Genomic DNA, 18,056 nt, shown 5'->3' with positions numbered 1-18,056 from the left:
ACATTATATCGCTGTTCGAGGAGAATCTTCCACTTCCTCTAATCGAGGCGAAGATAATCCTATTGAAGTCACATATCTGTCCTTCATTGCTTAGAAACAAACATCTCACTGCAATCTGTAACCCATTCACATGAATGATAAACGCTTCTTACCTCATCATTTCAAGATCTCCAGCCCAATATAACCCATTCTTCTGACCCCCAATAATAATCACTCATACCGCGCCATCAACGTTAAAAACAAATTACAACACCAAAGTAGCAATCATGGATCTACACCTGTTAATTCTTTTATTCCACGCAAAGTTCAATCTTACTATGTTCAGCCTTGGAGCGCTACTGTAAAGTTCGTTGGAGTTGGATTGGAGATCTAACTTCGGCACGGTATGTGCAGCGCCGCATCAGCCGTAAGAATGCTCGTTGGTCTGTTGGTTGGGTGTTGATTTTTGTGGGAGCTGAGAGCTGAAAGGTAGATTCGTATTGGGATGGTGGGAATTTTGTTTGGGGTGGGGAAATACTGTGTTGTTTTCGGGGAGTGGAGGGTGAATCTATGAGGGAAGGATTAGATTCGTGATTCTGGATACTTTGTCGGTGTTTGGAGCTGAGTCTTTTTGTTGATGGAAATGTGGGGTGTTTAGATGCATAATCTTACCTTCGAGAATTTCAATAGTGTATATTTTTTGCGAATGTATCATCGGCTGTTCACTACTATTATATTAATATAGTCTAAGTCTATCGGCTCGAGAGAACTTGGATCTAATTGCTGTTGTTTCCCAGTACGCTATCTAAATAGTGATATATTCCCCCTTTCCTCTTTAATCCCTTCCCTTTTTACTTATTTCTTCATGTTAAGTCTCATTTTCATCAACCTTGACCTCAAGCACTGAATACATCTTCCAGATCCTGTTAGTCCCTTTCATCTCCCTTCAATTGATGTTCTTGATTATTTGTCTGATACTCTTTGCACCTCACCTTTCTTCCCTTCTCTTCCCCCTTCAAGCTTTTAGTATCTCATGGTTCATGCTATGACTCATCCAAGTTCTTCTTAATACTTGAACCTACTCTCATCTCAAGATAGTCAACCCATCTAGTTCGTCTATGAAGCAATCTTGAATCTGATTTTCTAAGCCGAAAAGCTAGCGTGGGGGGTTTCATGAATGGCATGTTGTTGTGTCAGGATGGAACATCGTGTATAGTATAAAATACCTGATAGTTTGACATTCATTATTATACGAAGAGTTGAACAAATCTGCTCTCTTTCCTTTCTTACTACACATATAGATGACAGGTTCTATCACACACCACGCATATACACAGTCCTCTAGCTCGAGCATTCGATCGTTTCTTTTCCAAAAGATAGGTTTAAGTAACCAGACCTGGCATATCGGATAGTCATATATTGAAAAGTTTTCCTTTTAGTAATGCGGTGAAGTGGGGATTGGACAAGGATGAGAGGATTAGAGTCTCTAAATTGAGATTGAGTTCTAGTTTCGGTGAGGACCTAGACCCTGAGGCGTATGAAGTCATAGGAAAGAATAGATAGCTGATTATAGCAAACTATCAAGATATTAGATGTCGTGGACTCGAAGTACTCACCTCAAACATGGGAAACAAAAGAAGATTAGTAGATCTATCCAGGAATATAACAAAGTAAGATGTTACTTTCCGCTGCCTGTGATGTAGTATTCGGTACCAAATTCATCTTGCAGTTTGAAGTTGTAAATAAACAGCTGTTAAACTGCGAGACTTCACGAGTATAGTTCGACTAACCACGAAGCATGGGATCCAGAGACAAATCTTTTTGGTAATACCCTATTTTTTTGTGTTGTTTCTCACGATTTCTAATGCTAAACTACTTAACCACCAAAAAGAACAGCACCCAAACGCCTACCCACCTGCTCAATACCCACCTGTCCACCACTAATATCCTTTCCTGTGAAAGTAATTTACGCCAAACTAGTTACTCCCCCCAGTAGTGCGTTTGAGTTTGTGTTCTTATGCTCTCCTCTTTCCACCACTTCCTAAACTTCCACTAGTCGCTGCACTCTTACCATTTCCCGACATCCTCAATCTGTCTTCTTCTTCATATTTCGCCCTTCTTCTTTCTCCATCTTTAAACCTCTTCTGCTCCTCTGCATTAGTCCTGGAAGTAAGGCCTTCCTTTCGCCTCCTTCTCCTTTCACTGCCTTCATGACACTGACTCATGTCCACATGGTCTTGTCTTGCTAGCCTACGCCCAATAAATCCACAAAGTGGTTCCATATGTTGACTCTGAACATGTTCCTCGAGATCTTTCAAGCTATCCCGAGGCCTACTTTTGCAATTGTCAGAAAGTTGACACACATAGTACTTGGTACCTCGTAGCGATTCCATTTTGTGTTTACTGGAGTATCTTTCTAGTGTGTAATGGTTACCAGGCGAGAGGCTGTAACATTCCAGTTTTTTAGGGTCGATTGAGGTGGCTTGACTAGCACCGCTACGACGTTCCTCTATATTGACGTTTTGATGACCTGAACGATGTGACATGTTGACGATTGTTACAGTCTGATTTTCGAGGAAAGAAAGGCGTAAAAAGCACTATGTACTGACAAATGGAAGTCGAGATAATGAACTTGATACTAGATAGTCGTAGTAATGACGATTGAGTAAATTGGGTGTGGATGTTATTCTGATTTCACTCGATGGGCAGTCCTGACATTCTTATACTCGAGTATCGATACTAGATTGATGATCTTGTACGTATAGTCGCAACTGATAACCCTCCAACATGTCTTTCGACATTGGAATAAGTAAGAACAGATAAGGTCGATACCTCGTAGACCGCAAAAGAACCTCTATTCATGGTGGGTCAATCCCTTACTGAAGGCCTTGGAGGCCGATTATCAACCAATTTGTAAACCGGGCCGGAAAATGTGGTAAAAGGAGTCCTCAACATGTTAATTAACAAGTTCGACACTCAATACTTACAGCCACCCTGTTGTTTTGCAATGGAAAATCTTTGATATAGCTTTCTGGTGAGATAATCTCTAACCAACATGGCAATCAACAGACACCAACTTCTTTGATTTGACTATTCGCTTTCCACACCTTTCGGGAAACAAAAGTCAAGAACCTATGAATGACTGTGTATGATATTTAGCATCACTCAGAAGTCTAATCCATCGTGCCCAAAAGACGTAATGCATTTTTCGCAAGTTATCTGATCGAATCTATCTTAGGAAGAAAAACTCATAGAGAATAAAGCTGACTCAAATCTTTCAAACATCTGTGAACAAGGCGAGACTGGATCATCTTGTTCGCAACAGGAGAAAAATCGATCCACTTGGACTAAGTGAAGGGGATGCTTGCGCGAACGCATGTAAAAAATGGAACGATTTCCATCTTAGCTCTATGAAACACTTAGCTCGAACTGGCTAGAAATAATCATAAGTAGGGTAAGTAAGCTATAGAGTAAGCAAATAATCGAAGTATAATATATTAAAAGACCTAATGCTTGATCAATCTGTCTATTTGGTAATTGTAATATGCCTTGTGACCCAAATCCTGTTGTCAACCAGTGGACTTTCATCCGAATCTGTGTCGAGCTCCTGATTCTGCCATTCTCTACCACGCTTGAAGTGCGCTGTTGATAGCTTTTTCAACTGATATGAAGGGCCAGGTTGATCGCTGAATTGACTTGGTTGGGGTTTTGTTCGCGAATGACTGTTAGAGAATTTGCTCGCTGGCATCGAGGCACCCAGTGTCGAAGAGAACCAGTCGCTGACAGATTTTGGAAGTTTAAAATACGCTTTAAGTATGGGTCGAACTGCGAAATAGAGGAATCAGTAATTGTCCATGAAAAAAAGAGCTTGGAGAAAAAAGAAAATGGTAGCATTGAAGTAGCTGTAGGAGATAGAGAAGTAGGGAATAAAAATGGGGAAGTTTATATCGAAGAACAGAATCGTGCAAACACACATGTCGGAACACAGGCTCCTAAAATGGCGCTCCCCTCCTCAATCATCAACCACTCGTTTGCAGTCGAGAATCCAGAAACTGTATAGACTTTAGTAACTTTCAGAACGAAATGGTCTCATTTGTCCTACAATGCTCTGGATCATGAGGCTGATATGAGTATGCTATGCGTAGTATGCATGTCACAACAACGCTACAAGCTAGTCAATGTCATGTCACTCGCATCATTGAGAGGACGAAATTACTTACAACCCACCAAACCAAAAAACCAAGAACAAAAGCACCTTCTTCCGTACAGGGACATGGAGGTCTCTAATGACAAAAAAAGGCAAGGCCAGAATAACAATATCCAAGATTGCATTGGGTACCTCGAAGCCAAGAACTATCTCTCCGTAAGGAATGCAATGTGTGGTAGGTTGAAGTCTGAGGGCTAGATTATATGCTGCTCTGATAGGTGTGCATCCGAACACAGTCAAGCATACTGTGATTATGAACCATATTGTGCATAACCCCATTGTTATATCCACGCATCGAATGAGATTTGGGGTCGTTTTGAATAAAGAGCGATACATGCATAATATCGAGATCTTAACGGCCGTGATGATAAAAGGAAAGTGAGTGCTACCAACCCATAACAACTGTATGAGTGTCAGCTCGGGACTACTAAAGAAGCTATATTGTATATGGGACTTTACCTCGAGCATTTTCAATCGATGATCTGGATCCATGACTAGATATGGCTCGAGGGTGCCTGATAACTTCGTGATGTCTATTCGATGCAGTTAGTACGAAGTATCAGCTCTGGCTATTGTATATACTCGCCGCAAATAATCACAATACAATGCGAAGCATACATCAAATAAGCTGCAAGAATCCACCAGTCATCATAGCGGATGAATCGCCCGGTCGTCGTCGTACCCTTTGTTTGTATCCTGGAAATGACGCGTAAAATGAGGGCTGTTGTGTCTATGACCAAGAACGAAACTGTTGCCTCCATATTGGACATTCCATCTGGGAGGATTGAAACCATGATTAAGATTGAATAATGGATAAATTCCCAAGAGTGTAACGATAGAGGTATGGAATACGAAATTGAAAAGGGCCTACATGATGTAGATAAGATTATAAAAACCTTTTCAATCTAAGGAATCAAGTGAATGTTACAAACCACGTCAGTACCGAACAACGAAGACAGAATATTAAATAGAACGGTACGGAGGATCTGGGGGTAGTTCCCCATAATCTCGGATGAATCAAGATAAGGAGTGTGGTATCAATTCAATAATGCGGCTTCACAACATGATGTCCCAGCGAAACGGTATATCAAGATTCCCTTCCCGAACAAAGCCATATGAAGGACACGCCACCTGCAATTTAGACACGAATGATGGCAATTCGATGGGAATTGTCCAGATAAGGATGTGACGATGAGGAACCAAAAGTTGGTGATAGATGCAGGTATACAATAACTAAATCAATGTGTACATTTGTATGAGTGGCTTGATCCTGCCGACAATATACAGCGAAAATGTGCCTTGCAGCATTTAGTGACAGAAATCGAGACTTGTATAAGATCTATGAAATCGAAATTGCATCCAGTATTGAATTCACCAGCTTTGGTGGCTTTGAGGTCTCCTGCATACATCAGTCCACCAGCTCATCATTCAAGGGGGTTCCAACTTGGCCATTCGATGCCACCCATCCACATTTCCATTATTTGCAAGAACGTTTCGTAACGCGCCATGCCTGTTTAAGAATTTGTGTTGTAGTAAAATATGATAGGTATGGTGTAAATCTCTGTAGGAAGCTGTGATGAACTGGGCTTTGAAGGTTAGAAAAGGATGGGATGCAACATTGAGGGACCCGTGCACGGATGTGGCCAGGGAGGAGTTCAAAGCCGCATCATCTTAATGAAATCACTACTCGTACTTCTTACACTTATCATTCTGGACCGTTTATGTTTCAAGAATAAATTTGTACTTTTAAGCCGAGTGTCTATCATATGCTTCGTGGGATATCTAAATAAGAAACAACAAGTGAAATCCTTCATTGCCGTGTATTTCCCTCTTCCCAACACCTTCAAAATACCAACTTCTATTACGATCCGAAACGTAAACACATCAAAACTCCTTTAACGCCATGCTACTGAACTAGAAAAGTCAAATCAAACTTCTCCTCATTCCTTAAGTTTATTTTCGGTGTTCTCTCCATCTTTAAACAGTTTCATTCTTCTCACTCTCCTCATGAGCATTTAACTTTCTCGCCTCCCGTTCCTCCATGTCCTCTATTGTCTGCTCCGCTTCATCTTCATTTGAAGAAGCTCCTCTTATCTCCGCCATTACACGTGCCGCTTCCGCCGCAAACTTGCATTTCATTCGAATGGATGCTCCGTATTTGTAAAAGAGGAATGGAAATGGTACGCACGCTAATGCGAGGAAAGCTGGAATTGAACTTGCCCAATGAATACCAAGGTTTTTGTACATATCTAATCATACAGTTAGTTATCTCTGGTTTGACACAGCTCTGGAAAGTTCAGATAATACTTACAAGTAGTAAAGAGTGGGAATGCCGCACCAAATAAGGAGCGAACAACGGTGCTGGCCGCTAAAACGGAAGCAGCGTAAAGAACATACGCATCAATCAAATAATTCATGACACTCAAGAACACCAGTACCATCCCACATCCAAAAGGAGCAGTGCCTATGATACTAACAATCCAATGTACATTTGGAGAATTTGTCCATGCGAACCAAAAGAGACCAACAGGCAAGCATATACTTCCGATGAGGGCAGGTGGAAGTCGAGCTTCAGGTGGTGCCGCATTGTTATGCTTAGCAGCTGTAGCCCTATATCGTTTATTATCCCACAGTGAGTAGATAACTGCAATCATCATTCCGACTGCAACACCACAAAAAGCCAATCCACCAATACCAGCACTCCATCCGCGTTTCATTTGGTACACAATCGGGAATGCTCCGAACATCATGTATAAAGTTCCGTATATGATTGCCAAGTACAAACTTAACATGAACACGATAGGTTCTGTGAACAACAAAATCCAAGGTCTCAAGAGTGCCGTTTTGAATTCTGCCGATAGAGATTTAGAGCCGTTGTCGACTTCCATCTTGGATTTGTAAACTTTTCCGGTCAAAGAGGACATCTTATTTGCCCGGCGACGAAGAATGACTGGTGAATAAGTTTCGGGAATGGTGAGAGTGCCAATGATCCAGAGTGCTCCGGTGAAGATGGCCATGAGTCCTCTATTTATAGTGTTAGGCTTATGTTATAAATAGTGATTAAGCAATGCAACTTACTCGACCCATCTCCAACCTTCTGATTCTCCTAAGAAGCCACCTACAATTGGTCCAATAACAGGGCCTAGAAATGGTGCTGCAGCGAAGATACTCATAGCAACTCCTCGATCACAAGCAGAGAACATATCGGCAATAACTCCCCCAGCATTGGTAAGAGGAGAACTACCAAAAGCTCCCGCGAGGAATCTCATGATCAAGAGTGTTTGTATATTTTGTGCTCCAGCAGCCCCAGCATTGAAAACAGTAAGCATAGCATAAGTACCAAAGAAAAGTACTTGTCGACCATATAATTCTGACATAGGAGCCCACAAAAGCGGACCGATCGCGAAACCCAAGACGAAAAGCGAGACTCCTAAAGTGACGACTTCCGTACTGACATTGAATTGCTCAATGATCTGTTCAACCCCACCTGTATATGCCGAGGACACAAAAGATACTGCTAACGTTGCCTTCACCAATAGTTAGCATGTGTGTAAGAGAAGTATCTATGTCTCACCCCCATCTGTTACACAGCTCAAGCTTCGGAGAATAATAACCGAAACCTTAATGGAAAAAAGGGGAGAGCTCACAAAGGCAAGAAGCACGGTGATAGTCCACTTCTTCAACACGGTAAAATTCAAAGGATTTCTGCGATCATCTGGGATATATTCCACCACATAAGGATCCTGTTCTGTCCCAGATCCTCTATAAGGGTAGTTGAGTACTTCGGGCGTGACATGTATCTGGTCGAAAACCAACTCCCAATGTCTAGCCTTTTTTTGGACATTTTTCTGTTCTTCCAAATCCCTATCCATATTCGTTGTAGTTGAAGAACCAGAATCTGATGTTCGAACCATGATGTTAGTTGTGACGGATTTATTCGAGTTGGGAGTTGGGGGTAGGTCGCTAGGAAGGTATGGTTAAATGCAACCTTGCCAAAGTAGTATTCGAACACCGAAATGCGAGATTGAATGCGCTCAAAAATAGTCTAAACATTTGGCGGCGCACACCGTAGATTATATACTATCTGCAATATAATATCATTTGAAATCCAATCTCAACAGCACCTATCTGTTGGCTCACTAAGACCGCTGATTGAACATCCGACGAGGAGATACCTAAGCATTTGTGCAAGTTATGCTGATCAATTCACATTATGCAATGCATCCACTGAAAATATACACATCCGGGGGAACTTGTTCCCGGTATGTCATGACGTCTTGATTAAGGACGTACCCTTTAGTGGATCAAGAATAGCCTACTCCGTAATGAGTTGGGGTTATGCAAATGGGAATAAGTAATGGTTAATTTTGTGAATGGATCATGGATCAAAAGTCTCCAAATGGGGGAAACATCCGTGCTTTGGCTTCCTTTCATTCCCCCTTTGAGTAGTAGCTGACAGCAGGATCTTTCGACCTTCCTCAAGCTTATTACTCCGTGCACTGATGTATGTGTATGTTTGGTGTGTCATAGAAGATTCCAGTCTAAAAGGTGCCGACATAGCCGAACGAGCCTTGGCAATAAGTGGATGTAATAATTATCGTTAACTATGCTCAAGTTATGTCTAAAATGTGCCAAACATCTTGAAGAAACCGGGCTCTTGGTTCCTATTCCGTGTCCGTACCGGAGGAAGAGTTGATATTCAAGATCGAATCCCGAGCGCTTGTCATACGAATGAAAACAATGTGAAAACGGCAAAACCCCATCTTCATTTATATCATCTGATTAAGATTGGTGATGATAGGTATTCCACAACGTTATTCGATTTCAATATACATCATCCTCGCTAATAGGTTTTAAATTATCGTTTTGTTTTCTGCCGTTTCTTGTCTTTTACACTCATATTGACACGTTTCTTAATCGCATCATGCGCATGTTTGTTGACCTTGGCCTTTTCCTTCTTCTTCTCAATAACTGCATGCACCTCCTTTTTCTCCTCGACTATCGGTGCAACCTCTTCCTCAAAGCCACCCCATTCATCATCGTCTTCCGGTGAGAATTCTTGAGCTTCCTCAGGTGCCATTTTGGCATCGACATTCAACTCCTCTGCATCTCCCTGCTCTTTTCTGACAGGGAATCCCATTAAATCGCGTACGAGATGCCCACGTTCATCTCTCAGGAGTCCGGCTTCAGGATCAACAGTTGGCGTTTGATCTCTCACAAATCCTGCCAAGAAGAACCCCATAGTAGCATGCTCATCTCCTTTGTTGGCTCGAATGCATCCTTCTGCAACCTCTTCATCACCATCGCATGCTTCTACAGAGCCTCGAACTGGCCATTCCCTCATACCCTGAATTTGATTATCACGACGAAGTATTCTCCAGCCCTTTTCTTTTGCAATATCAGAAGCTAAAGCCCTTTGGACGACAGATTCATTTTCTTCAGCATGAATTGAACAAGTGGAGTAGGTGATCTTTCGAGCAGCAGGATACTTGAATGCATGAAGAAGAAGTTCCAGCTGAAATTCTGCAAGAGCAGTTAATCTAGCTTTCAGTTCGGCATCACTATCGACAGCAGTAACGACTCCATCATCATCAACCATCACTTCTAACGCATCACTATCATCCTCGCGCTTTCGTTTCTTATTTGTCTCCTTCTTACTTGGTTCCACTGGCTCCGGTGCCTTCTTCGGCTTCTTCTTGTTTCTAGAAGGTTTGGCAACGATTTCCTTGATACCTGGTAGATGTAATTCGGGCATATCATCTCGACCAACAATCCCACTTCCCGAGCAACTGGGATCCAGCAACAAAGCACCAACATTTTTGTATGTGCCGGAATTTGGGTCAGTCTTTAAGAAGTCGTATCCAGGATGAAGCGCAGTAAATGTATTCGACCCCGCCAAGTTGACCATCTTTTCTAGAGTTTCAGCTCTCCCTTTGTTCTTCTCAAATGCGTGAATAACTTGAGTGGATTCATCCGGTTCAGGAAGTCGATCAACTAAAATAGCCGCAATATGAGTGGTCTTGTTACCAGGTGCTGAGCAAGAGTCGATAATGTCACCATCTTCAGCCAGAGGATCAAGCAGATACGCTGGGAAACACGATGCTTTATCCTGGAAGATAATTTCTCCAGATTTGTATGCTACGCTCTTCGAGAGATCAATGTTTGGAGATATAGCAATAAGGTTTGGAATATGAACATCGATATACAAGCGTTTAGACCCCCGGTGTCTAACAGCATCGATTGTCGCTGCACGTTCAAATCCAGCAAAAGTAGATTCGAGTTGATCCTCGAGAGTAGTCTTCAAAGTATTAATACGTATCCAACGAGGGTAAGGTGCCTCAGATGTATCAGTTGCATTCTCCTGACCTGTCTCGACATAGGCTTTTAGAGCTTCCATGGTGCTCATTTTTCTCCGAAGTCTTGCCTTGGTCAACTCGGCTTGCAATCTCCCCTTATGGCGCTCAATTGAGGCTCGTAAACCATGAGTAGCTGGGAGAGCAATTCCTCTTTTTGCCAAGAGTAAGTCATGGACGAGAAGAAGAGACAAAGTTGGAGTTAGCTATAAATGACATTAGCTACTATTTCAAAGTTTCAACCAATTGCAATACTGACCTTTCGCTCTAAGCGCAATAAATCCGCATTTTCGATTACATCCTTCAAAACAGGACTCCATTTACACGTCTCTATCGCCAGAGCATAGATTTGAACTGGTTGTGATTTTAAATCTTTCTTGCTGAAAATTCTAGATCTTAAACTACCACCTTGATTAGTAGGAGCAGCTAGAACTTCAGCTGCCTCATAATAGAGCGACATTGTATCTGTAGATGTTGAGGTGTCGAGCTTAAGAATTCTTGATGGAAAATATCAAAGTACAAATTTCTCGCTACTGTAATTGGTCACAAGAGGTACTTGACGAATGTAAGAGATTATCACATCAACAAAAGATCGCAATCATTGATGAAGTCGACTATATAATTGCAGTAGGAGAAGGATTTGAGGACCCTCTTCGATATGAAAAAGTAATAAAAGCAGCAGAGACAAACAGGGGAAAGTTGTTTTGAGAGGATCTCAAATGGTAAGCACGTGCCATCGCTATCTTATCGGATGGCGCTAGTGAAAAAAAGTCGGACGTTCATCCAAAATTTCTGAAGTCCATACTTATCCATCGACAATCCAGCACAACGACAAGCTGGTTTAGAAAGAAATACCGCCAACATGAGGTAAGAAACTTTCCCGTCCCTCTATTGCATCAAGTCTCTTTCCGCAATTCTTGGACTTTCGAGATCTCAATCGCATTTGCAATCTTCTTGACGATAAAAACATGTATCGCAATCTTTACCTTTGCTAATTCATCAATAGAATCGAAACCTGTTATTTTTGCTCGCAGCCCTGCTACCCAAGTAAGGGCATAACATTCGTTCGTAACGATGCGCGAACCTTTAGATTCTGCCGCAGCAAATGCCACAAGAACGTACGTCTAAACCACATGCATCTCCCTCCAATCCAGAACGCCACAGACCCCCCATCTTACCATTGCAACTTTCTCTCCAATGCTCAATTCCCATGCCCTGACTAACGTCCTCCCTCTCCTAGTTCAAAATGAAGCGTAATCCCCGTAAACTCAAATGGACCAAAGCATTCCGCAAAGCCGCGGGCAAAGAAATGGTCGTCGACAGCACCCTCAACTTCTCCGCCCGCCGCAACGTTCCCGTCCGTTACAACCGTGAACACATCGCCACCACCCTCAAAGCCATGCAACGTGTATCTGAAATCCGGGCCCGTCGCGAACGTGTCTTCTACAAGAAGCGTATGGAAGGCAATGTGGCTAGACAACGAGAAGCCAACCGAAAATTGGTTGCAGAGAACGAGCACTTGCTACCCAAGATGCGCGGCAGCGAGAAGAAGAGACTCGAGGAGTTGGGAGAAGAGGTCAACGAGTTGGATTTGGAGAGAGAGCAAAGAAGTGTGTTTGGAAAGCAGAAGATCAGGCTCAAGGAGTTGGTTGATGGGGGTGTGGAGGAGGCTGATGATATGGAGATGGATGATTAAGGGAATTGTGAAAACATCCGGTTTTGAGATTGATGTCACATATGGCTTGCGGCTGGCCATCAGAAGCTGGTTTGGAAACAAGATTATTCCATTTGACCTCCTTCGAATCGCCAATACCTGGATCAGCAATGTTGTAAGGACTCACCAGAAAGCACGTCATGAAAAGTCAATCTTTGTTAGGAAGGATGGAGTTTATGGATTTGTAAAAAGGGCGTTTTGGTATCGCAATAATTATATTAGCCTATCTTAGGAGAATTTCGCAAGATGAGAATTGCAAGACAAGCCAAGATTCAAAATTTTCCTTCTGCAAAGTCCAGTATCGAAATGAGTGGGGGAGAGAGGCATACACATGGCTGTAAACAAAGTCTTTTAAATCATCATTCTTGGTAGCATACCTCTATATAGCATATGTCCTCCCAATTTAAAACTCATTGAATATCTACCTCCCTATCGCTCCATCACTTCCAACCCATCCATCTCACACACTCTCAAAGTGGCAGTTTTAATTTCATACCTCATATTCCATATTTGTAATATGTAATCTACACACTCACATACCCTATATGCCTCTTATACCCTACATACATACCAATCCAATCTCTTATTCACAGCCCATCATCTATTTACAGTACTATGGCACAGCTATTCGTCGAACACCAAAATCACACTAAAAGTCATACAATTCACCTGTAGATTTTCTCATAATGATCTTATTAATAATAAAAGGAATTAATATCAAACCATACATTTTAATTCAAAATTCGATAAAAATGCAAGGATTTATTAATTAATTTTTATTAATTATATAATCTATATAGAAAGTTGATATAGTTAGATTAGAAATCTTGAAATTTACTAATAAAACAAATATAATGAACCCAACGAGCGTTTAGAAATCAACCTTAGAATTAAAAGTTATAGAACTAAAGAGAGTATGCTATAGAGCTATATATGCGATCGGTTCAAAGCTTAATACTATATTAGCCCAATCGGATATAATCACATGTATATCGTGACATTACCCTCCCCTTCTAAAAAGTTCGCTTTAAACTTACTTTAAACGAATATCTTAAGTACAAAATATAATCAATAATCTTCCTCTTTATTATCAATATCATTATTTTCTTTATTGTTTTTATATAAAGTTTTTTGAAAGATTAAATATATTATTACTAACATGTTTTATCATCAAGTGAATCATATCACTGAATGAATCACTTTCACTTTAATTTACCACTTTAAACTTATATTATTCAATAATAATTGAATCAATTAATTAAAACTATTAAGAATCTAATAATTTAGAATCTATTATATTATTTTAACAAGTTCTTGAATTATAACCTAATTGTTACGATGGGTAACAGAATGCCATATGACCAGTGTCACGTGGTGGAGTTCTCAGGAGCCAGGGCTCCAAGGAGGTCCTTAGGAGCCAGGACTTCAAGAAACTCCAAATCAACATTAGAGAACAAAGATCTATATAAGGAATGGAATTTCATTATAATATAAAGCGTCATACTCAAAAAAACAATCATTAGTTTCATTACTATAATTACAAGAATTATAATCAATTACAACCTTATTGAATTCCTACTTGAAGTTTAGTCTAAACTACCTTGAGAGATCTCTAGACACTTTTACATGACCCTAGAGGCAGCTCCCGTAACACTAATTTTCTATACTTATTATAACACCTATTAAAAAATACTTCCTTAATAGGATTTCCTTTATTTTAACACTTGTTACATTAAATCTGAATATCAACCTTTTACTAAAATAATATATTAAAAGCCTCTTTGTTACGACGGTATTTAACATATCGTATTACATGATCAAACAGTCATATAATGGATCTAGAGGATCTAGGGGATTGAAGAATAAATATTTAGATCTATAAGATCCAAAGGATTCAAGTAGAACAAAGTCTCATAGTTCTGTAGAGAATGAAGGTCTATATAAGGAATAGGATTTCTTTATATATAAAGCTTTATACTTAAGAATAATTATTAGTTTTATTATTATAATTACAAGAATTACAATTAATTACAACCTTATTGAATTCCTATTTGAAGTCTAGACTAAACCATTTTAAGAGAACTCTAGACATTTCCACGTGACCCTAGAGGCAGCTCCCGTAACACTCTTATTCAATAAACATTTCTCCTTAATATAACTAAGTTTTTTTCATATATCAACATTTGCTTAATATCTTATTTACTATCTAAAGTATACAAATCTCTACATTTAAAAGTATATTCTTATAAGCTAATCTCTTTATACCTTTAACTAAAACTAATACAATCTCAAATATAAATATAGGAAAGCTTAATTAATAATAAGTTATTCGAGATTTAATTAATATTAATTAAGAAAGAGCTTCAATTAGATTACAAGAAGTTTAAAAGATTCATTAATCTAAATCGAAAGAGGGAAGGGTAGATATACGAATTCGAATATCTAATTTCGAGAGTACAGCTTTAAAATTAAATAGGATTAAACCTATTCCTTAAAATCTTAATTTCATATTCTAAAAAATAATTAATTCTTCATATACAACTTTGAAAACTATAAAGAATTCAATTTTCGAAATATAATTAATATATACCTTAATAAATCCATTAATCTGAATACTATATAAACATTTTAGATTGTTAAAACAACCCATATTAAATAATTAAATTAAATAACTTGAATACAATAATAAACATACACATTTAATATTATTCTTTTCATAATATACTTGAAAAGCTCTTGATTTATAATTTTCATACCCATTTAATATTAACATTCAATATTTACCCTTTCTTCGATTTTTAATATATTTATCGAAATATTTCAATCATTCTAAACCCATCTCATTATTTGTTCATTCATTAGATATAGGTTTAATAACTCAATCCATAGGAAAATCGGTTTCAATATACCAATTGGAAAGATAAACCTATCCTTAAATTACTAGAAATAAGAATATAGTTTTATCTTCCTTATTACTATATATAATCGCTATAGCTCATTCTCTATTGTCTAATTATATTACCTTACTTCTTTCATTTTGTTTAATGTTAATTACTACTATTCCGGAGTATATTATACCCATCATAAAGCCTGTTTCGTTGAAATTATAGAAATCATAATCAAGAATATTATATTTCGCTCATATATTCAAAACTAGTCAAAACCACTTCTCAATAAGCTTAAAATCTTTACAAAAAGCCCTTTGAAAATCATAAACATAATTAAAATACATCTTTAATTTGATTCAATGCTTTACAAATCAATACATTCAAAGCTTTCCAATACATTTTGTACTTTTCAATTTAAGAATATAATTTACTATATCTTTTACTATTTTAAATTTAAATAAAAATCCTTTTAAATCCATATCAAATATATATTGAATAATCACTTCCTCTTCTAATTCTATAAAATTATAACAATTCGCTTGAATTTCAATATAAAGAGTAAAACCATTCATTTTATAATTGAATATTATATATAATAAATTATATAGCTTAATAGCTTTTCGAATACTAAGTTTTTTATCTTTTTAAATAACTTCAATAACTAAGATGTCACAACGGTATTCAATATACCGCGTCATATGGCCAAACAGTCACGTGATGGACCTAGAGGATCTAGGGGATCGAAGAATAAATGTTTAAATCTATAAGATTCAAAAGATTTAAGTAGAATAGAGCCTTATGATTCTATAAAGAACGAAGGTTTATATAAGGAATAAGGTTTTTTTATATATAGAGCTTTATGCTTAAGAACAATCATTAGTTTTATTATTATAGTTATAAGAATTGTAATTAATTATTAATCTTATTAAATTCCTACTTGAAGTCTAGTCTAAACCACCTCGAGAGATCTCTAGCCACTTCCACGTGACCCTAGAGGCAGCTCCCGTAACATAAGAGTATTCAAGCTTCTTTATTATTCGATTACATTTCAATTAATTAATAAAACATGTATTAAAGTAAAAGATCAAGAATTAAAGTAAAAGTAATCTACTCAGTAATATAATCCACTCAGTAATAAAACATGTTAAATGAAAAGCATTAATAAAAGCTTCTACCTTTTCTAAGTAATCTTTAAAATATCGACTATTGATTACCTCATCAAGATCCTCATCCTTATCATTATAATCATTATTCTTTATATCAATAGGAATAATTATTATAACTAGAATAAATTCTTTTTGATTTCGAGCATCTTAATACAAATCAAATGAGCAGGCTTGTACTTAATGGAAAACACTTTTATATTAAATATATTTGTTTTGTTTACATAAAAGGGTTCTTTTAATAAAGGAAAACTCGAGTATATAAAAATAAAATGGAATTGAAATTGAAATGGGTTGGATATTAAAGGAACTAAAGGTATTAATAATATTAATGTTAATAACATTTATTAGATTATAATTATAAAAATGAAATGAATTCTATAATATATATAAAGTTCTAAGTTTATTAGAGTAGAATAATATAAGGAATTCATTTGCTATATATATAATTAATTGTTGTATAACCTAAACAAAATTGAAATAAAAATGGAATAAAGAAAGCTATCAAGAAAGACAATTTCTAAGAGTAATATTAAATTCATTACGAAAGATTGAGATTTTATTCAAATCAGGTCAATTCTAACCTTTGGTTTTATAAAAAGTTCTTTCGAATTTTGTAATATAGATATATAAAGAATCGATTCCTTACTTAAGATTAAATAGTTTATCTTTAGCTTTTTGAACTTTATTTAAATTATTATAAATATATATAAATTAGTCCAGAATTATTATATAATCTAAAGGAATATTTTGATTAAGAAAAGAAAGCTAAGATAGTATTATAGCTTATACATAAAATTTAAGATTAAGATAAATGTAATAAAATTGAACTATAAAGTTGCTGATTGTAGTATCATTTACTTATAATTTCGCTTAAATTGAAGGTATTTATATATCAAATTTTTGAGAACTATTATTAAACTTTTCGAAATCAAAAAAAGAGGATTTCAATCAAAAAGGAGTATAAACAGCTGGAATATATTCAAAGATTAGAAAGCATAGGAACAAGATTTCATTCCATTAACAAATCACTTTGCTATAAAGCTCTATAATTGTAAGATTTATCAAATTGTAATTTATAGCTAAGAAATTAAGGATAAGAAAAAAGATAATATTTTCAATTAAAATTAAGAAGATTTATATACAGGTAAAAAAGTAAGAGCAATATATCTAAACAAAAGTAAATAGAGTATATATAAAAGCTTATTTATAAGTATATATAGATATTATTTCATTTCTTATTTAAAAGAGCTTTTAATAATATAACAAACCCAACGAACATTTAAAGATCAATCTTAAAATTAAAAGTTATAGAATTAAAAAGAGTATATTATAGAACTATATATACAATTGGCTCGGAGCTTAGTGCTGTACTAGCCTGATCGGATGCGATCACATGTATACCATGATAATAAACAAGAATCAAGAACTTTTCCTTTAATCTTAATTTAATCCTATAAATAAAGATATTCCTATATATCTAAATAATAATAATTATTAAAATTGAACTCTTTCTTATATAGTAAAGATATTCAGAAAGTTCTAATTGATTTTAATGATTTTAATGATTTTGAATATTTCTTTCTTCTTCTTCTTCTTCTTCTTCTTCTTCTTCTTCTTCTTCTTCTTCTTTCTTATTATTATTATTATTATTATTATTATTATTATTATTATTATTATTATTATTATTATTATTATTATTATTATAAATAGGGCAAAATGACTGTTTTAAGTGTGATTTTTAAAACCGAT

The 18,056-nt window shown here is 36.9% G+C and overlaps 5 protein-coding genes across 5 annotated transcripts; 1 reads left to right on the top strand and 4 right to left on the bottom strand.

The window, feature by feature from the left end:
• Positions 1–1,994: 1,994 nt before the first annotated feature.
• EAF01_007139 (uncharacterized protein) lies at positions 1,995–2,525 on the bottom strand (the record flags this gene model as incomplete). Its single annotated transcript, XM_038915394.1, has 1 exon — positions 1,995–2,525. One exon carries the CDS (start codon positions 2,523–2,525, stop codon positions 1,995–1,997), a length of 531 nt encoding a protein of 176 aa, XP_038769032.1.
• Positions 2,526–3,452: 927 nt separating this feature from the next.
• On the bottom strand, positions 3,453–5,726 carry EAF01_007138 (uncharacterized protein). The gene is made up of 7 exons (XM_038915393.1): positions 5,631–5,726; positions 4,773–5,585; positions 4,646–4,719; positions 4,200–4,588; positions 4,082–4,143; positions 3,954–4,031; positions 3,453–3,804 (listed from the first exon to the last, which is right to left on the bottom strand). The coding sequence occupies exons 2-7, from the start codon at positions 4,978–4,980 to the stop codon at positions 3,506–3,508; spliced, it is 1,110 nt and encodes a 369-aa protein (XP_038769031.1). The 5' UTR covers positions 4,981–5,585; positions 5,631–5,726; the 3' UTR covers positions 3,453–3,505.
• A 437-nt stretch (positions 5,727–6,163) lies between these two features.
• EAF01_007137 (uncharacterized protein) lies at positions 6,164–8,100 on the bottom strand (the record flags this gene model as incomplete). Its single annotated transcript, XM_038915392.1, has 4 exons — positions 6,164–6,435; positions 6,498–7,210; positions 7,265–7,713; positions 7,834–8,100. The coding sequence occupies 4 exons, from the start codon at positions 8,098–8,100 to the stop codon at positions 6,164–6,166; spliced, it is 1,701 nt and encodes a 566-aa protein (XP_038769030.1).
• Positions 8,101–8,678: 578 nt separating this feature from the next.
• On the bottom strand, positions 8,679–11,174 carry EAF01_007136 (uncharacterized protein). The gene is made up of 2 exons (XM_038915391.1): positions 10,799–11,174; positions 8,679–10,745 (listed from the first exon to the last, which is right to left on the bottom strand). Exons 1-2 carry the CDS (start codon positions 10,997–10,999, stop codon positions 9,045–9,047), a joined length of 1,902 nt encoding a protein of 633 aa, XP_038769029.1. The 5' UTR covers positions 11,000–11,174; the 3' UTR covers positions 8,679–9,044.
• Positions 11,175–11,265: 91 nt separating this feature from the next.
• EAF01_007135 (uncharacterized protein) lies at positions 11,266–12,658 on the top strand. Its single transcript, XM_038915390.1, has 3 exons — positions 11,266–11,406; positions 11,546–11,657; positions 11,780–12,658. Exons 1-3 carry the CDS (start codon positions 11,402–11,404, stop codon positions 12,233–12,235), a joined length of 573 nt encoding a protein of 190 aa, XP_038769028.1. The 5' UTR covers positions 11,266–11,401; the 3' UTR covers positions 12,236–12,658.
• The last annotated feature ends 5,398 nt before the right edge of the window (positions 12,659–18,056 follow it).

This window comes from Botrytis porri (assembly GCF_014898465.1).
Source record: "Botrytis porri strain MUCL 3234 chromosome Unknown BPOR_009, whole genome shotgun sequence".
NCBI lineage: Eukaryota > Fungi > Ascomycota > Leotiomycetes > Helotiales > Sclerotiniaceae > Botrytis > Botrytis porri.
This window is presented reverse-complemented; position numbering and strand designations above follow the sequence as displayed.